The following is an 18,880-nucleotide window of genomic DNA, read 5'->3' on the forward strand; positions in this document are numbered from 1 at the left end:
AACTATATTGCACACCCCAAAATAATATCGGAGAGAGTCGCTTACAGATAACCCAGACTGCGCTCCAACTTTCTCGACTATATCACCGTCTTGAAAACATTTTGATCAACACCAATGCACCAGTAGGTTTCCCGTACGTCGTATACTGTATTAACTGTATATGATGTATGGACAAATTACTGCTACATCGGTATTGATCCCATTAATCTGTAGATGATGAGATAGCCGAGAGGGTTGGGTCGCGGTCTTTTTTTTAAAGTGCCTCGCCAAGTCGATGTTATTTTTCAGGGAAAGCAATTTTTTTCTATAGTATATTCTTTTTTTGTACACGTTTTCTCATACAATATTTCATGCTCTGGCTCACAGAGGTGCTGTGCATGCTTTTGCAAGAGATTTTACCATTGGTTTTGTTGCTGTGTAATTAAACATGAAGTTTCTCTGCAGCAACATGTCGGTTTGCTAGCCTTAAGGCTAGCCACTGTCTCAACCTGAGCAAAAAAAATCCACTGCATTAACAGTTATTCCCCACGCAAAAAAAAAAGATTTTACTGACGGGAATCAAATCCACCACTCGCAAAGCGGATTCGCGCCTTAGCCCGCTCGGCTATCAGACCGATGATGGAGGAAAGAAGATAAACGCCTATAGAAATGCACTTCAACTGTATGGGCCACTATGGTTCGTTAATCGAAAGAAGGTCGTTAGCCGATATAGGCCACTCAATAAAATGGCTACATAAAAAAAAATAATTTTATGAAATAATAGAATGCCGACATATGAGGCAAAAATGAGCAAATGCTTACAAAAAATCTGTCATTGCAAAACAAGAAAGTAACGATTTTGGTTATAAGACTATATTATTTTATCTCTGTTGAATCATTTCAATTTAAAATCATCGTAAGCTTAACGTCAACATAAAGTTTGACCATTCGGTAAAGTAGGTTTCCATCAGAGCATACAGTGTGTCATATAAATGTCCGTACACTCCTGCAAGAAAGCATGTGAAATAAACTATATTTTCTAATTGTCAAATAAATTGTCTATAAAACAAAACACGATTCAGTTGATTAATAGAAAGCTAAAGCAATGTTTCCATACCGCAATGTACTAACAATCATTCGAATCACTGTAAGGTATTGTAGAATAAACGTCAATATCAATTCATCGATAAAGCAGTTTTATTAAACTGACTAGTTAGATTTGTATCAGTGTAATTCCATAGATGTACTAAAATGTTCTAAAATTTGAAATCATCGCATGGTCAATGTTTACACTCCAATTTACAAGTTTATTTGTATGTTTTTTTGTATCTGATCTGTAAAAAGCTTTCAAAAAAACAGAAAATATTCAAATATAAACCGTAGTAATCAAGCAACAAGGTTTGCCAGCAAAAATAAAATTATTAAAGACATACTGAAACTAACTAGCTAGCGAAAATGTTGCTGGAATTTTTAGAAGTAGTTATCACGTAATTCAACATAAAATTATTCAAAAATATTTCGAAGCTAGAAAATGTTTCTTGATTTTTGAAGATATTATTTTGTAAGCGAAAATATTGCTGATATTTCAGGTGAAGATTGCTAGAAGCTTAGTTATCTAGAAAACTCAAAAAAAAATTTCTAATATATTTCGTAGTTATCTAATAAGGATAAAAACAATAATATTTTGTTCAAAAATCTTTGTAATTGAAACAATTGTACATGTTTCACTGGATTTTGGAAATGCTCAAATTTGACTTAGATATAAAACTATAATGAATGCAAAAATATAAGTATTTAATAACAATTCAAAAATCATGATAACTGACCCTCAAACTTACTTTGCATAACAAACTTACAATAAATACATTTTCTATTTTATTTTTTTATGAAGTGTTGAAATTTTTTGGGTTGTAATTATTTTTTTCTATATTTTTTTATTGGGCAGAGTGGAGGACAAAAACTGGAGAACTGAAAAATACATCTATTTTATAGGTTTTAGAAAGAAAAAGTTAAAGCAACAAAGAGCACCTAGATACGACGCTCCGTATTGAACTGATTCGCGTTCGAACAAAACCGTCGAAATTATACACCTTTATGTATTTTAAATAAAAATAAAGTTACTTATTTTATTAAAAAAATATTTTGAACATTTGGTCAAGAAGCTCTTTAAAGCTTAAAATTTGGTCCTGCATTCAAAAACATTGAGCAGCCCTGAGTTATCTAGTTGGTGAAATTATTCTGGAGAAGTAATCTAGTAGCTTGGTTATCTGGTAACTTCAGAAATCATTAAAAAATGTTCCGAAGTTATCTAGTAAGCCAAAAACATTGGAATTTTTTTTGGAGAAGTTATTTAGTAGCTTGGTTATCTAGTAACTTCAGAAATTATTTTAAAATATTCCGAAGTTATCTAGTAAGCTAAAAACATTCCAAAATTTTTTTTTGAGAAGTTATCTAGTAACTTGGTTATCTAGTAATTTTACAAATCATTAACGGTGCACATCAACCAACAATCTGGGTCCGCTTTTGCACCCAGATTTTTGTTACAGACATTTTAGTATCTCCAAAACTACGGGTACTATTGAAATATTTTTATATTCATCCCCTAATGTACTGTCCACAAAATAATTTACAACAAAGTTTGACTATTTTTACAATCACGTAGAAGCAGGATTGGGTCCGTAAGTTTGACAATTTTGGAATAAGAAGACAACAACTTCCTTCGCTGCTGTGCACCCTTAAAAAATATTCCAAAGTTATCTAGTAAACCTAATATATTGGAAAATTTTTTGGAGAAGTAATCTAGAAGCTTGGTTATCTTGTAATTTCAGAAATTATTAAAAAATATTCCAAAGTTATCTAGTAAGCTAAAAATATTGGAATTTGTTTTGGAGAAGTTATCTAGTAGCTTGGTTATCAAGTAATTTCAGAAATTATTTAAAAATATTCCGAAGTTATCTAGTAAGCTAAAAATACTGAAATTTGTTTTGGAGAAGTTATCTAGTAGCTTGGTTATCTAGTTGGTGAAATTATTCTGGAGAAGTTATCTAGTAGCTTGGTTATCTTGTTGGTGAAATTATTCTGGAGAAGTTATCTAGTAGCTTGGTTATCTAGTAATTTTAGAAATTATTTAAAAATATTCCGAAGTTATCTAGTAAGCTAAAAATATTCGAATTTTTTTTTTGGAGAAGTTATCTAGTAGCTTGGTTATCTAGTAATTTTAGAAATTATTAAAAAATATTCCGAAGTTATCCAGTAAGCTAAAAATATTGGAATTTTTTTTTGGAGAAGTTATCTAGCAGCTTGGTTATCTTGTTGGTGAAATTATTCTGGAGAAGTTATCTAGTAGCTTGGTTATCTAGTAATTTTAGAAATTATTTAAAAATATTCCGAAGTTATCTAGTAAGCTAAAAATATTCGGAATTTTTTTTTGGAGAAGTTATCTTGTAGCTTGGTTATCTAGTAATTTTAGAAATTATTAAAAAATATTCCGAAGTTATCTAGTAAGCTAAAAATATTGGAATTTTTTTTTGGAGAAGTTATCTAGTAGCTTGGTTATCTTGTTGGTGAAATTATTCTGGAGAAGTTATCTAGTAGCTTGGTTATCTAGTAATTTTAGAAATTATTTAAAAATATTCCGAAGTTATCTAGTAAGCTAAAAATATTCGGAATTTTTTTTTGGAGAGGTTATCTAGTAGCTTGGTTATCTTGTTGGTGAAATTATTCTGGAGAAGTTATCTAGTAGCTTGGTTATCTAGTAATTTTAGAAATTATTTAAAAATATTCCGAAGTTATCTAGTAAGCTAAAAATATTCGAATTTGTTTTGGAGAAGTTATCTAGTAGCTTGGTTATCTAGTAATTTTAGAAATTATTAAAAAATATTCCGAAGTTATCTAGTAAGCTAAAAATATTCGAAAAATAATTTGGAGAAGTTATCTAGTAGCTTGGTTATCTAGTAATTTAAGAAATTATTAAAAAATATTCCGAAGTTATCTAGTAAGCTAAAAATATTCGGAATTTTTTTGGAGAAGTTATCTTGTAGCTTGGTTATCTAGTAATTTTAGAAAATATTAAAAAATATTCCGAAGTTATCTAGTAAGCTAAAAATATTTGAATTTTTTTTTTGGAGAAGTTATCTAGCAGCTTGGTTATCTAGTAATTTTAGAAATTATTAAAAAATATTCCGAAGTTATCCAGTAAGCTAAAAATATTGGAATTTTTTTGGAGAAGTTATCTAGCAGCTTGGTTATCTTGTTGGTGAAATTATTCTGGAGAAGTTATCTAGTAGCTTGGTTATCTAGTAATTTTAGAAATTATTTAAAAATATTCCGAAGTTATCTAGTAAGCTAAAAATATTCGGAATTTTTTGGAGAAGTTATCTTGCAGCTTGGTTATCTAGTAATTTTAGAAATTATTAAAAATATTCCGAAGTTATCTAGTAAGCTAAAAATATTGGAATTTTTTTGGAGAAGTTATCTAGTAGCTTGGTTATCTTGTTGGTGAAATTATTCTGGAGAAGTTATCTAGTAGCTTGGTTATCTAGTAATTTTAGAAATTATTTAAAAATATTCCGAAGTTATCTAGTAAGCTAAAAATATTCGGATTTTTTTTTGGAGAAGTTATCTTGTAGCTTGGTTATCTAGTAATTTTAGAAATTATTAAAAAATATTCCGAAGTTATCTAGTAAGCTAAAAATATTGGATTTTTTTTTGGAGAAGTTATCTAGTAGCTTGGTTATCTAGTAATTTTAGAAATTATTTAAAATTATTCCCAAGTTATCTAGTAAGCTAAAAATATTCGAATTTGTTTTGGAGAAGTTATCTAGTAGCTTGGTTATCTAGTAATTTTAGAAATTATTAAAAAATATTCCGAAGTTATCTAGTAAGCTAAAAATATTCGAAAAATAATTTGGAGAAGTTATCTAGTAGCTTGGTTATCTAGTAATTTAAGAAATTATTAAAAATATTCCGAAGTTATCTAGTAAGCTAAAAATATTCGGAATTTTTTGGAGAAGTTATCTTGTAGCTTGGTTATCTAGTAATTTTAGAAAATATTAAAAAATATTCCGAAGTTATCTAGTAAGCTAAAAATATTTGAATTTTTTTTTGGAGAAGTTATCTAGCAGCTTGGTTATCTTGTTGGTGAAATTATTCTGGAGAAGTTATCTAGTAGCTTGGTTATCTAGTAATTTTAGAAATTATTTAAAAATATTCCGAAGTTATCTAGTAAGCTAAAAATATTCGGAATTTTTTTGGAGAAGTTATCTTGTAGCTTGGTTATCTAGTAATTTTAGAAAATATTAAAAAATATTCCGAAGTTATCTAGTAAGCTAAAAATATTGGAATTTTTTTTGGAGAAGTTATCTAGTAGCTTGGTTATCTTGTTGGTGAAATTATTCTGGAGAAGTTATCTAGTAGCATGGTTATCTAGTAATTTTAGAAATTATTTAAAAATATTCCGAAGTTATCTAGTAAGCTAAAAATATTCGGAATTTTTTTGGAGAAGTTATCTTGTAGCTTGGTTATCTAGTAATTTTAGAAAATATTAAAAAATATTCCGAAGTTATCTAGTAAGCTAAAAATATTTGAATTTTTTTTTGGAGAAGTTATCTAGCAGCTTGGTTATCTTGTTGGTGAAATTATTCTGGAGAAGTTATCTAGTAGCTTGGTTATCTAATAATTTTAGAAATTATTTAAAAATATTCCGAAGTTATCTAGTAAGCTAAAAATATTCGGAATTTTTTTGGAGAAGTTATCTTGTAGCTTGGTTATCTAGTAATTTTAGAAATTATTAAAAAATATTCCGAAGTTATCTAGTAAGCTAAAAATATTGGAATTTTTTTGGAGAAGTTATCTAGTAGCTTGGTTATCTTGTTGGTGAAATTATTCTGGAGAAGTTATCTAGTAGCTTGGTTATCTAGTAATTTTAGAAATTATTTAAAAATATTCCGAAGTTATCTAGTAAGCTAAAAATATTCGGATTTTTTTTTGGAGAAGTTATCTAGTAGCTTGGTTATCTAGTAATTTTAGAAATTATTAAAAAATATTCCGAAGTTATCTAGTAAGCTAAAAATATTCGAAAAATAATTTGGAGAAGTTATCTAGTAGCTTGGTTATCTAGTAATTTAAGAAATTATTAAAAAATATTCCGAAGTTATCTAGTAAGCTAAAAATATTCGGAATTTTTTTGGAGAAGTTATCTTGTAGCTTGGTTATCTAGTAATTTTAGAAAATATTAAAAAATATTCCGAAGTTATCTAGTAAGCTAAAAATATTTGAATTTTTTTTTTGGAGAAGTTATCTAGCAGCTTGGTTATCTAGTAATTTTAGAAATTATTAAAAAATATTCCGAAGTTATCCAGTAAGCTAAAAATATTGGAATTTTTTTTTGGAGAAGTTATCTAGCAGCTTGGTTATCTTGTTGGTGAAATTATTCTGGAGAAGTTATCTAGTAGCTTGGTTATCTAGTAATTTTAGAAATTATTTAAAAATATTCCGAAGTTATCTAGTAAGCTAAAAATATTCGGAATTTTTTTGGAGAAGTTATCTTGCAGCTTGGTTATCTAGTAATTTTAGAAATTATTAAAAAATATTCCGAAGTTATCTAGTAAGCTAAAAATATTGGAATTTTTTTTTTGGAGAAGTTATCTTGTAGCTTGGTTATCTTGTTGGTGAAATTATTCTGGAGAAGTTATCTAGTAGCTTGGTTATCTAGTAATTTTAGAAATTATTTAAAAATATTCCGAAGTTATCTAGTAAGCTAAAAATATTCGGAATTTTTTTGGAGAAGTTATCTTGTAGCTTGGTTATCTAGTAATTTTAGAAATTATTAAAAAATATTCCGAAGTTATCTAGTAAGCTAAAAATATTCGGAATTTTTTTTTTGGAGAAGTTATCTAGTAGCTTGGTTATCTTGTTGGTGAAATTATTCTGGAGAAGTTATCTAGTAGCTTGGTTATCTAGTAATTTTAGAAATTATTTAAAAATATTCCGAACTTATCTAGTAAGCTAAAAATATTCGGAATTTTTTTGGAGAAGTTATCTTGCAGCTTGGTTATCTAGTAATTTTAGAAATTATTAAAAAATATTCCGAAGTTATCTAGTAAGCTAAAAATATTGGAATTTTTTTTTGGAGAAGTTATCTAGTAGCTTGGTTATCTTGTTGGTGAAATTATTCTGGAGAAGTTATCTAGTAGCTTGGTTATCTAGTAATTTTAGAAATTATTTAAAAATATTCCGAAGTTATCTAGTAAGCTAAAAATATTCGGATTTTTTTTTGGAGAAGTTATCTTGTAGCTTGGTTATCTAGTAATTTTAGAAATTATTAAAAAATATTCCGAAGTTATCTAGTAAGCTAAAAATATTGGATTTTTTTTTGGAGAAGTTATCTAGTAGCTTGGTTATCTAGTAATTTTAGAAATTATTTAAAATTATTCCCAAGTTATCTAGTAAGCTAAAAATATTCGGAATTTTTTTGGAGAAGTTATCTTGTAGCTTGGTTATCTAGTAATTTTAGAAAATATTAAAAAATATTCCGAAGTTATCTAGTAAGCTAAAAATATTGGAATTTTTTTTGGAGAAGTTATCTAGTAGCTTGGTTATCTTGTTGGTGAAATTATTCTGGAGAAGTTATCTAGTAGCATGGTTATCTAGTAATTTTAGAAATTATTTAAAAATATTCCGAAGTTATCTAGTAAGCTAAAAATATTCGGAATTTTTTTGGAGAAGTTATCTTGTAGCTTGGTTATCTAGTAATTTTAGAAAATATTAAAAAATATTCCGAAGTTATCTAGTAAGCTAAAAATATTTGAATTTTTTTTTGGAGAAGTTATCTAGCAGCTTGGTTATCTTGTTGGTGAAATTATTCTGGAGAAGTTATCTAGTAGCTTGGTTATCTAGTAATTTTAGAAATTATTTAAAAATATTCCGAAGTTATCTAGTAAGCTAAAAATATTCGGAATTTTTTTGGAGAAGTTATCTTGTAGCTTGGTTATCTAGTAATTTTAGAAAATATTAAAAAATATTCCGAAGTTATCTAGTAAGCTAAAAATATTGGAATTTTTTTTGGAGAAGTTATCTAGTAGCTTGGTTATCTTGTTGGTGAAATTATTCTGGAGAAGTTATCTAGTAGCTTGGTTATCTAGTAATTTTAGAAATTATTTAAAAATATTCCGAAGTTATCTAGTAGGCTAAAAATATTCGAATTTTTTTTTGGAGAAGTTATCTAGTAGCTTGTTTATCTAGTAATTTTAGAAATTATTAAAAAATATTCCGAAGTTATCTAGTAAGCTAAAAATATTGGAATTTTTTTTTGGAGAAGTTATCTAGTAGCTTGGTTATCTTGTTGGTGAAATTATTCTGGAGAAGTTATCTAGTAGCTTGGTTATCTTGTTGGTTAAATTATTCTGGAGAAGTTATCTAGTAGCTTGGTTATCTAGTAATTTTAGAAAATATTAAAAAATATTCCGAAGTTATCTAGTAAGCTAAAAGCATTGAATTTTTTTTTGGAGAAGTTATCTTGTAGCTTAGTTATCTTTTAATTTCAGAAATTATTAAAAAATATTTCGAAGTTATCTATTAAGCTAAAAATATGGGAATTTTTTTTAGAGAAGTTATCTAGAAGCTTGGTTATCTAGTTGGTGAAATTATTCAGGAGAAGTTATCTAGTAGCTTGGTTATCTAGTAATTTCAGAAATTATTTAAAAATTTTCCGAAGTTATCTAGTAAGCTAAAAATATTCGAAATTTTTTTGGAGAAGTTATCTAGTAGCTTGGTTATCCAGTAATTTTAGAAATTATTAAAAAAAAATCCGAAGTTATCTAGTAAACCAAAAATATTGTTTTTTTTTTTTTTTTGGAGAAGTTATCTAGTAGCTTGTTTATCTAGTAATTTTAGAAATTATTAAAAAATATTCCGAAGTTATCTAGTAAGCTAAAAATATTGGAATTTTTTTTTGGAGAAGTTATCTAGTAGCTTGGTTATCTAGTAATTTTAGAAAATATTAAAAAAATATTCCGAAGTTATCTAGTAAGCTAAAAGCATTGAATTTTTTTTTGGAGAAGTTATCTTGTAGCTTAGTTATCTTTTAATTTCAGAAATTATTAAAAAATATTTCGAAGTTATCTATTAAGCTAAAAATATGGGAATTTTTTTTAGAGAAGTTATCTAGAAGCTTGGTTATCTAGTTGGTGAAATTATTCAGGAGAAGTTATCTAGTAGCTTGGTTATCTAGTAATTTCAGAAATTATTTAAAAATTTTCCGAAGTTATCTAGTAAGCTAAAAATATTCGAAATTTTTTGGAGAAGTTATCTAGTAGCTTGGTTATCCAGTAATTTTAGAAATTATTAAAAAAAAATCCGAAGTTATCTAGTAAACCAAATATATTGGTTTTTTTTTGGAGAAGTTATCTAGTAGCTTGGTTATCTAGTTGGTGAAATTATTCTGGAGAAGTTATCTAGTAGCTTGGTTATCTAGTAATTTTAGAAATTATTTAAAAATATTCCGAAGTTATCTAGTAAGCTAAAAATATTCGGAATTTTTTTGGAGAAGTAATCTAGTAGCTTGGTTATCTAGTAATTTTAGAAATTATTAAAAAATATTCCGAAGTTATCTAGTAAGCTAAAAATATTCGAAATTTTTTTGGAGAAGTTATCTAGTAGCTTGGTTATCCAGTAATTTTAGAAATTATTAAAAAAAAATCCGAAGTTATCTAGTAAACCAAATATATTGGTTTTTTTTTTTTTTGGAGAAGTTATCTAGTAGCTTGGTTATCTAGTTGGTGAAATTATTCTGGAGAAGTTATCTAGTAGCTTGGTTATCTAGTAATTTTAGAAATTATTTAAAAATATTCCGAAGTTATCTAGTAAGCCAAAAATATTCGGAATTTTTTTGGAGAAGTAATCTAGTAGCTTGGTTATCTAGTAAGTTCAGAAATTATTTAAAAATATTCCAAAGTTATCTAGTAAGCTAAAAATATTCGAAAAAAAATTTGGAGAAGTTATCTAGTAGCTTGGTTATCTAGTAATTCAAGAAATTATTTAAAAATATTCCAAAGTTATCTAGTAAACCAAATATATTGGAATTTTTTTGGAGAAGTTATCTAGTATCTTGGTTATCTTGTTGGTGAAATTATTCAGGAGAAGTTATCTAGTAGCTTGGTTATCTAGTAATTTCAGAAATTATTTAAAAATTTTCCGAAGTTATCTAATAAGCTAAAAATATTCGAAATTTTTTTGGAGAAGTTATCTAGTAGCTTGGTTATCCAGTAATTTTAGAAATTATCAAAAAAAAATCCGAAGTTATCTAGTAAACCAAATATATTGGTTTTTTTTTTGGAGAAGTTATCTAGTAGCTTGGTTATCTAGTTGGTGAAATTATTCTGGAGAAGTTATCTAGTAGCTTGGTTATCTAGTAATTTTAGAAATTATTTAAAAATATTCCGAAGTTATCTAGTAAGCTAAAAATATTCGGAATTTTTTTGGAGAAGTAATCTAGTAGTTTGGTTATCTAGTAATTTTAGAAATTATTAAAAAATATTCCGAAGTTATCTAGTAAGCTTAAAATATTGGAATTTTTTTTGGAGATGTTATCTTAAAGCTTGGTTATCTTTTAAATTCAGAAATTATTAAAAAATATTCCGAAGTTATCTAGTAAGCTAAAAATATTTGAATTTTTTTTTGGAGAAGTTATCTAGTAGCTTGGTTATCTTGTTGGTGAAATTATTCTGGAGAAGTTATCTTGTAGCTTGGTTATCTAGTAATTTCAGAAATTATTTAAAAAATTTCCGAAGTTATCTAGTAAGCTAAAAATATTCGAAAATTTTTTGGAGAAGTTATCTAGTAGCTTGGTTATCCAGTAATTTTAGAAATTATTAAAAAAAAATCCGAAGTTATCTAGTAAACCAAATATATTGGTTTTTTTTTGGAGAAGTTATCTAGTAGCTTGGTTATCTAGTTGGTGAAATTATTCTGGAGAAGTTATCTAGTAGCTTGGTTATCTAGTAATTTTAGAAATTATTTAAAAATATTCCGAAGTTATCTAGTAAGCTAAAAATATTCGGAATTTTTTTGGAGAAGTAATCTAGTAGTTTGGTTATCTAGTAATTTTAGAAATTATTAAAAAATATTCCGAAGTTATCTAGTAAGCTTAAAATATTGGAATTTTTTTTGGAGATGTTATCTTAAAGCTTGGTTATCTTTTAAATTCAGAAATTATTAAAAAATATTCCGAAGTTATCTAGTAAGCTAAAAATATTTGAATTTTTTTTTGGAGAAGTTATCTAGTAGCTTGGTTATCTTGTTGGTGAAATTATTCTGGAGAAGTTATCTAGTAGCTTGGTTATCTAGTAATTTTAGAAATTATTTAAAAATATTCCGAAGTTATCTAGTAAGCTAAAAATATTCGAATTTGTTTTGGAGAAGTTATCTAGTAGCTTGGTTATCTAGTAATTTTAGAAATTATTAAAAAATATTCCGAAGTTATCTAGTAAACCAAATATATTGGAATTTTTTTGGAGAAGTTATCTAGTATCTTGGTTATCTAGTTGGTGAAATTATTCCGGAGAAGTTATCTAGTAGCTTGGTTATCTAGTATTTTCAGAAATTATTTAAAAATATTCCGAAGTTATCTATTAAACCAAATATATTGGAATTTTTTTTGGAGAAGTTATTTAGTAGCTTGGTTATCTAGTTGGTGAAATTATTCTGGAGAAGTTATCTAGTAGCTTGGTTATCTAGTAATTTCAGAAATTATTTAAAAATGTTCCGAAGTTATCTAATAAGCCAAAAATATTGGTGGAATTTCGGTTATCTAGCTGGCGAATTTTTTTTGAGAAGTTATCTAGTAGCATGGTTATCTAGTTATTTCAGAAAAAAATTGAAAAATGTTCCGAAGTTATCTAGTAACTTAAAATATTGGAGAAGTTATCTAGTAGCTTGGTTATCTAGTAAATTCTATGTTTTTTAAAAAAAAACATCGCTACTAGATAACTTCTGTACTAAAAAGTTATCTAGTGGCGATGTTTTTCAAGTTTTAGTACTTTACTAGATAACTTTTTAGTACATTACTAGATAACTTCTCCCACCTAAAATTATTGAGGTATCTTTGACACAAAAGAAAAGTTCAACATATTAAAGGCCAGAGCAATTTACTGAAAACCTTATTACCGATTTTTTTTGTTATTTTTGCTTTGTGTCGTAATAATGACTGAATCTCAAAAACTTGAAATCAGTGTTTTTGTACATTTTCAATTGTTACACTTGGTAAATCTTAATTTGTTCAAACGCGGTGAACCAAAATTGGTTGAGAAGATTAAAAATTATATGTTTAAAAAGTGTTTGCATAAAATTGAACAAAAACAGTATTTGGTTAATATTTTTGTGTTGTTTTTATTTTTAAAGCTTTTGTCCTCAGCCAACAAGGGAGGTAAAACCAAAAGAAAGGCAAAGAATCTATAAAGTTGTAAACAAAAAATCATTTTTTTTAATAATTTGAAGCAAAATTTTATTAATCAGTATCATGAAATGCTTTAAACATGATAACATTTACGCTGATGCTATAAAATGTTACCGTATTTATCAATATTATGTGAAAAGTCATAGATATTCTCATGATACAATATGAACAAATCTGGAGCTAAACGAGAACTTTTATTTGTTTCAAATCTTGAGACAAGCGGTAACTTTTTCACAAAACATGAAGTGTAAAACAATAGCTGGCATTCCCAGCTACATTTTGACACTCTGGATCTTGTTAAATAGTTAGGTCAAATGTTGCTCCAGAAATGATTCGTTCAACTATTTATGACCAACAGGTACTTTTTTTCTTCCCTTAGTTTATGAATGAGTGCAGAGAGGAGAAAGTGCAGCAAAACAAATCATTATATGAATTTATCCCCCCCCCCTTCCCCTTCAGGAGGCAATATTGGTTTTTTTTTCAAATACTTCAAAATTTCAATGAAAATAAAAGTCAAATCAAAATAAAACAATCTAACAGGCATTTTTCTACATTACTGATTATATTTAGCATGTTTGGGATGGATTGAAAATATTTTTAATTTTTATGAAATTCCAATGTACAGCACCGCAAAAACTTTTTTTCCAAAAAAATAAATTTTCGTCAATATTTAGGTATTTTGGAAACTAATGATTGCAAATAACTGAACAGGTGTATAATGCATTTTTAAACACTTTTTTCATTGTAATGTTGAAACCATGGCTCGTAAATTCAATTTTCCGAAATGATCCGAATAGCGATCTTGAAATATTGTTCAAACATCAATAGGCACCTTGTCATATTCTAATCTGATGTTCTGAATATATGGCATATTTTGGTTTAAAATTTAAAAAAAGCCAATTATTTAATCTGTATCTTTGATAAATGTACTAATACTTGTTTACTGTTTATTAATCTAGTTAGATATAAAATGTTAAACTATGACAGTCATTTTTAAGCCATCACCAACGTATATTCAATAATTTCTCTAATGATGGACTGAAAACTTGTTAGGAAACGAAACACATAGAAGCAAAAAGTTAGTAGTTGGATAAGCTTTCAAATAAAACAAAAAAAAACAATCATTACCTTTCAATTTTCCTCCACGTTTTCCGCATTTTACCGGCTCGTACTGGTTCACCCCAAACTGACCACTGCCAAACTGCCGACAGCACCATAGAAACTGCAACCTTCAGCCTTGCCGACACTACACCACCAGCTGTTGAAAGTCTATTCGCAAAAAATATCACAAACCTACAATCATTCCCAAAATTTGACCCCCAAACAAACACACATGTTTCACACAGGGTCTCTCCCCAATATCGACAACGTTTGAAGCTCTCATTTTCCTCTTGGACTCTATTTTCATTTGTCGATTATTCATTATTTTATTACTACTCAGTTGCATTTTTATCCTAATTTAGTCTGTTTTACCTGAATATTGAAAAAATATATTTGAAGTGATTTGAATTTGAACTTTAAAAAAAAACAACTCTTCGTGCAACTGAGCGTGAATAAAATGAAGAAAAAAGCAACTTACGGTGGCGTCTCGATGTGCGGCATCAGCCCCGAAGGCCCTGAAGTGATCGAAGTCATGTTGTAGTTCTGAAACTCGCAACGGCGTCCTGCTCGGCACGTTCAAACTCTCTGCCGACGTGATAAAACGGTTGTTTTCAACGACCCAACTCCGGGCGGCTTTGTTGATTTGGTGACAGCAGCTTTTCGACGAACCACACAATTTAAATTGGCTTGGTTTTTTTATGCAAATTCACTTTCTTTTCTTGAATTTCGATATTTGGCTTTTTGGACACTTCTTGGATCGCGCACTTCTTTTGTATTATTTGCTCTTCACAACTTGGATATGAACACCGACTTGGACACTTTTTTCTTCTTCTTCTTCTACCTTAGGTTATTCCGTCATATGACTTCATCCAAATGCGTTAACTCCTGGCATTCGAGCAAACTGCAGCCACTAGCAAAAGCAAAAAAAAGCAATTACACTCAAACAGCAATTAGTCGGGTGATATCTTTCTGGTGCAACCGGCGGCGGTCGAATGCTCGCTCGTTACCATAATAAACCTTCGTGTTTTCGAGCTGAAACAACTCGGTACATGGCGTTGAGAAGCTGCAATTTTCTTCTGCAACCATGCAACTTGCCTGTCGAACTGCTGCGTGGAACCAGATCAAACCAACAAGCAACAGCTGTGAAACCTGCGTTTTACCCCCTAAAAGCAACCACTTTCGCAACAAAAACGTAAATTTTCCTGCCAATTTCCAGTGATCGGGTTAAAATTGTGATGATCGAGAAGCTGGAATGTTGCCGATAAACCATCCAGATCAAACTGAGTTAAGTTGTAACAGAGCTTGGACAACTCCTGAGAGGATCGCTTGAAGAGGGAGAAGAAACAAAAAAGGAAGCAACCATGAGATAGTAAGGCAGGAGTTGGTAAAAAAGTTGAAGTGATCAGTTTTGCGACCACGACATCATGGTTGATAGGTTTCAAGAGAGAAAGAGATACACGGAGAGAACATGCGGTTCGGTGATTGGAGAGTACAGGGTTGAAAGGATATGAAATATTTAAATATTATTTTTAAATTGAATCAGAGTTTTAATTTTTAGTTTTTAGTTTTTAGTTTGTAGTTTGTAGTTTGTAGTTTTTAGTTTTTAGTTTTTAGTTTTTAGTTTTTAGTTTTTAGTTTTTAGTTTTTAGTTTTTAGTTTTTAGTTTTTAGTTTTTAGTTTTTAGTTTTTAGTTTTTAGTTTTTAGTTTTTAGTTTTTAGTTTTTAGTTTTTAGTTTTTAGTTTTTAGTTTTTAGTTTTTAGTTTTTAGTTTTTAGTTTTTAGTTTTTAGTTTTTAGTTTTTAGTTTTTAGTTTTTAGTTTTTAGTTTTTAGTTTTTAGTTTTTAGTTTTTAGTTTTTAGTTTTTAGTTTTTAGTTTTTAGTTTTTAGTTTTTAGTTTTTAGTTTTTAGTTTTTAGTTTTTAGTTTTTAGTTTTTAGTTTTTAGTTTTAGTTTTTAGTTTTTAGTTTTTAGTTTTTAGTTTTTAGTTTTTAGTTTTTAGTTTTTAGTTTTTAGTTTTTAGTTTTTAGTTTTTAGTTTTTAGTTTTTAGTTTTTAGTTTTTAGTTTTTAGTTTTTAGTTTTTAGTTTTTAGTTTTTAGTTTTTAGTTTTTAGTTTTTAGTTTTTAGTTTTTAGTTTTTAGTTTTTAGTTTTTAGTTTTTAGTTTTTAGTTTTAGTTTTTAGTTTTTAGTTTTTAGTTTTTAGTTTTTAGTTTTTAGTTTTTAGTTTTTAGTTTTTAGTTTTTAGTTTTAGTTTTTAGTTTTTAGTTTTTAGTTTTTAGTTTTTAGTTTTTAGTTTTTAGTTTTTAGTTTTTAGTTTTTAGTTTTTAGTTTTTAGTTTTTAGTTTTTAGTTTTTAGTTTTTAGTTTTTAGTTTTTAGTTTTTAGTTTTTAGTTTTTAGTTTTTAGTTTTTAGTTTTTAGTTTTAGTTTTTAGTTTTTAGTTTTTAGTTTTTAGTTTTTAGTTTTTAGTTTTTAGTTTTTAGTTTTTAGTTTTTAGTTTTTAGTTTTTAGTTTTTAGTTTTTAGTTTTTAGTTTTTAGTTTTTAGTTTTTAGTTTTTAGTTTTTAGTTTTTAGTTTTTAGTTTTTAGTTTTTAGTTTTTAGTTTTTAGTTTTTAGTTTTTAGTTTTTAGTTTTTAGTTTTAGTTTTTAGTTTTTAGTTTTTAGTTTTTAGTTTTTAGTTTTTAGTTTTTAGTTTTTAGTTTTTAGTTTTTAGTTTTTAGTTTTTAGTTTTTAGTTTTTAGTTTTTAGTTTTTAGTTTTTAGTTTTTAGTTTTTAGTTTTTAGTTTTTAGTTTTTAGTTTTTAGTTTTTAGTTTTTAGTTTTTAGTTTTTAGTTTTTAGTTTTTAGTTTTTAGTTTTTAGTTTTTAGTTTTTAGTTTTTAGTTTTTAGTTTTTAGTTTTTAGTTTTTAGTTTTTAGTTTTTAGTTTTTAGTTTTAGTTTTTAGTTTTTAGTTTTTAGTTTTTAGTTTTTAGTTTTTAGTTTTTAGTTTTTAGTTTTTAGTTTTTAGTTTTTAGTTTTTAGTTTTTAGTTTTTAGTTTTTAGTTTTTAGTTTTTAGTTTTTAGTTTTTAGTTTTTAGTTTTTAGTTTTTAGTTTTTAGTTTTTAGTTTTTAGTTTTTAGTTTTTAGTTTTTAGTTTTTAGTTTTTAGTTTTTAGTTTTTAGTTTTTAGTTTTTAGTTTTTAGTTTTTAGTTTTTAGTTTTTAGTTTTTAGTTTTTAGTTTTTAGTTTTTAGTTTTTAGTTTTTAGTTTTAGTTTTTAGTTTTTAGTTTTTAGTTTTTAGTTTTTAGTTTTTAGTTTTTAGTTTTTAGTTTTTAGTTTTTAGTTTTTAGTTTTTAGTTTTTAGTTTTTAGTTTTTAGTTTTTAGTTTTTAGTTTTTAGTTTTTAGTTTTTAGTTTTTAGTTTTTAGTTTTTAGTTTTAGTTTTTAGTTTTTAGTTTTTAGTTTTTAGTTTTTAGTTTTTAGTTTTTAGTTTTTAGTTTTTAGTTTTTAGTTATTAGTTTTTAGTTTTTAGTTTTTAGTTTTTAGTTTTTAGTTTTTAGTTTTTAGTTTTTAGTTTTTAGTTTTTAGTTTTTAGTTTTTAGTTTTTAGTTTTTAGTTTTTAGTTTTTAGAATGTCATTATTTTTGATGGAATAATGATAATAGACACGAGCAATCTTTACTTTACCTCACATAAATTGGGATTGCCAGTTGAATTCCTCAACTTCTTCTTTTCAAGTCATTTCCCACTTGAAACCTTTCCGTTCAATAAATACCACTCAACAATTAGTATTTAAGTGCAGGTTTCCCATTCACTTTTAACCGCTTTAAATTATCTGCACTTCAAGTTAGATTTTACTTGAAACCAGCGGAACTGGATGGGATTCACAAATCCCACAATCAATCCAGTTCAGTAATTGGATTAGCCCCTGGTTTGATCATACTTGCTGACAGTTGCCTTCCAAGAGCAAACTCTTGCTCTACTCTCCACACACTCTGATCAAGCCTTCCACGAAGGGAGACTTTCTGCAAACATGTTCGATAAACTTTTTTTATTTTTCTCTCGGATGATAAGCCCAGATCATAAAAAAATCCGTCCGAATGTGATCTGCTCAACTTAAGCAATTCGCTGTGACGCCACCGCCGTCAAACCTGTTTTCCAGTTTGGGGGATTTCTGCGCCCCATCAACATTCTTCCCTACGCCGACCTACACCGCACAGAGTTGAGCAAAAGTCGACGAGGCACTTCAACCTAATTAGAATTAAGCAATAACTCAGTAGATCGGGTTGGCACTACTAGGGGAATCCCCCCAACTAACCATTCGACTTGACGCAGCAAAATTGTTCACCAACAACGCTCTTCAAATCGTCAATGAACCACGAGTCACGATGATCTACGGGGTCAATTCCAACCAACCAACAACAACAATAAAAACGACTCTCGTGCAGGTGCGAAGATCCTCGCTGGGGAAGAAATGGCGTTGTGGATGTTGATGGACCCTCGAGAGCGAACCTCCTCGCGCAAAAACTTGTTTTGTTCACCTTGGAAGCGAAAGGCTGCCCCGAAGATGTTGTTGTTGCTGGTGGAGTTTATGCTGTGGGTTTTCGTAGGACAATGGATGATGTTGGTGAATGTTGTGGTTTCTTGGAACGCGTTCAGAAATTGGTTGTGGTTTTAGCGTTTTGATCCATCTGAATACGCCTCACGTTTGATATTTCGACTTCAACTTATCAAATTGCTCTATCTTTTACACAAAGTCAATGTTCATAGCGCTATATGTATGAAAAATATTAATAAATTGATATTACATAAGCCTTTTAATAATTGTCATCTCAAATAATCTTCAAATCTTCAAATCTTCAAATCTTCAAATCTTCAAATCTTCAAATCTTCAAATCTTCAAATCTTCAAATCTTCAAATCTTCAAATCTTCAAATCTTCATATCTTCGAATCTTCAAATCATTAAATTCTCAATATGTTGTAGAAAATTAGTTTCAAAATCGCAGAGCTTCTCAACACACAACACATGACTTCAATTAAATTATTTTTTTATTGTTGACCCTGCGTGTTTCACAGAAGATGACACACAATTGTTGTCGATTATTTTCTTATAAGAAATCTGAAATTCACAACTCATCACCTTCCTACTTCCCAAGCAGCAAAATAAATAATAGCATTTTGATGAAATCCATCAGACATATGAAAAAACAATAAATATTCAATTGGCACATTGACGCCCCTTCCTCTTCGGTTAACATCTATTTTTAAAAAGCCTTGTTCATCACCTCTTTGCATGCAAACCATCACTGGAGATGTAAGATGAAAATTTTGTCAGCTTTGCTTTATCTTGTCGTATGTTGTAGAAAGATGATTTGGAA

At 27.9% G+C, this 18,880-nt stretch overlaps 1 protein-coding gene across 1 annotated transcript in view; it reads right to left on the bottom strand.

The window, feature by feature from the left end:
- Positions 1-18,880, bottom strand: part of LOC6041584 (protein NDRG3) — a 183,494-nt gene that overhangs the window by 163,123 nt on the left and 1,491 nt on the right. Inside the window, exon 2 of the mRNA XM_038256113.1 lies at positions 14,010-14,441. Within this exon, the coding sequence (XP_038112041.1) occupies positions 14,010-14,065 (56 nt within the window). The 5' untranslated portion in view covers positions 14,066-14,441. The remainder of the gene's footprint in view (positions 1-14,009; positions 14,442-18,880) is intronic.

Source organism: Culex quinquefasciatus, chromosome 2 (genome assembly GCF_015732765.1).
Source record: "Culex quinquefasciatus strain JHB chromosome 2, VPISU_Cqui_1.0_pri_paternal, whole genome shotgun sequence".
NCBI lineage: Eukaryota > Metazoa > Arthropoda > Insecta > Diptera > Culicidae > Culex > Culex quinquefasciatus.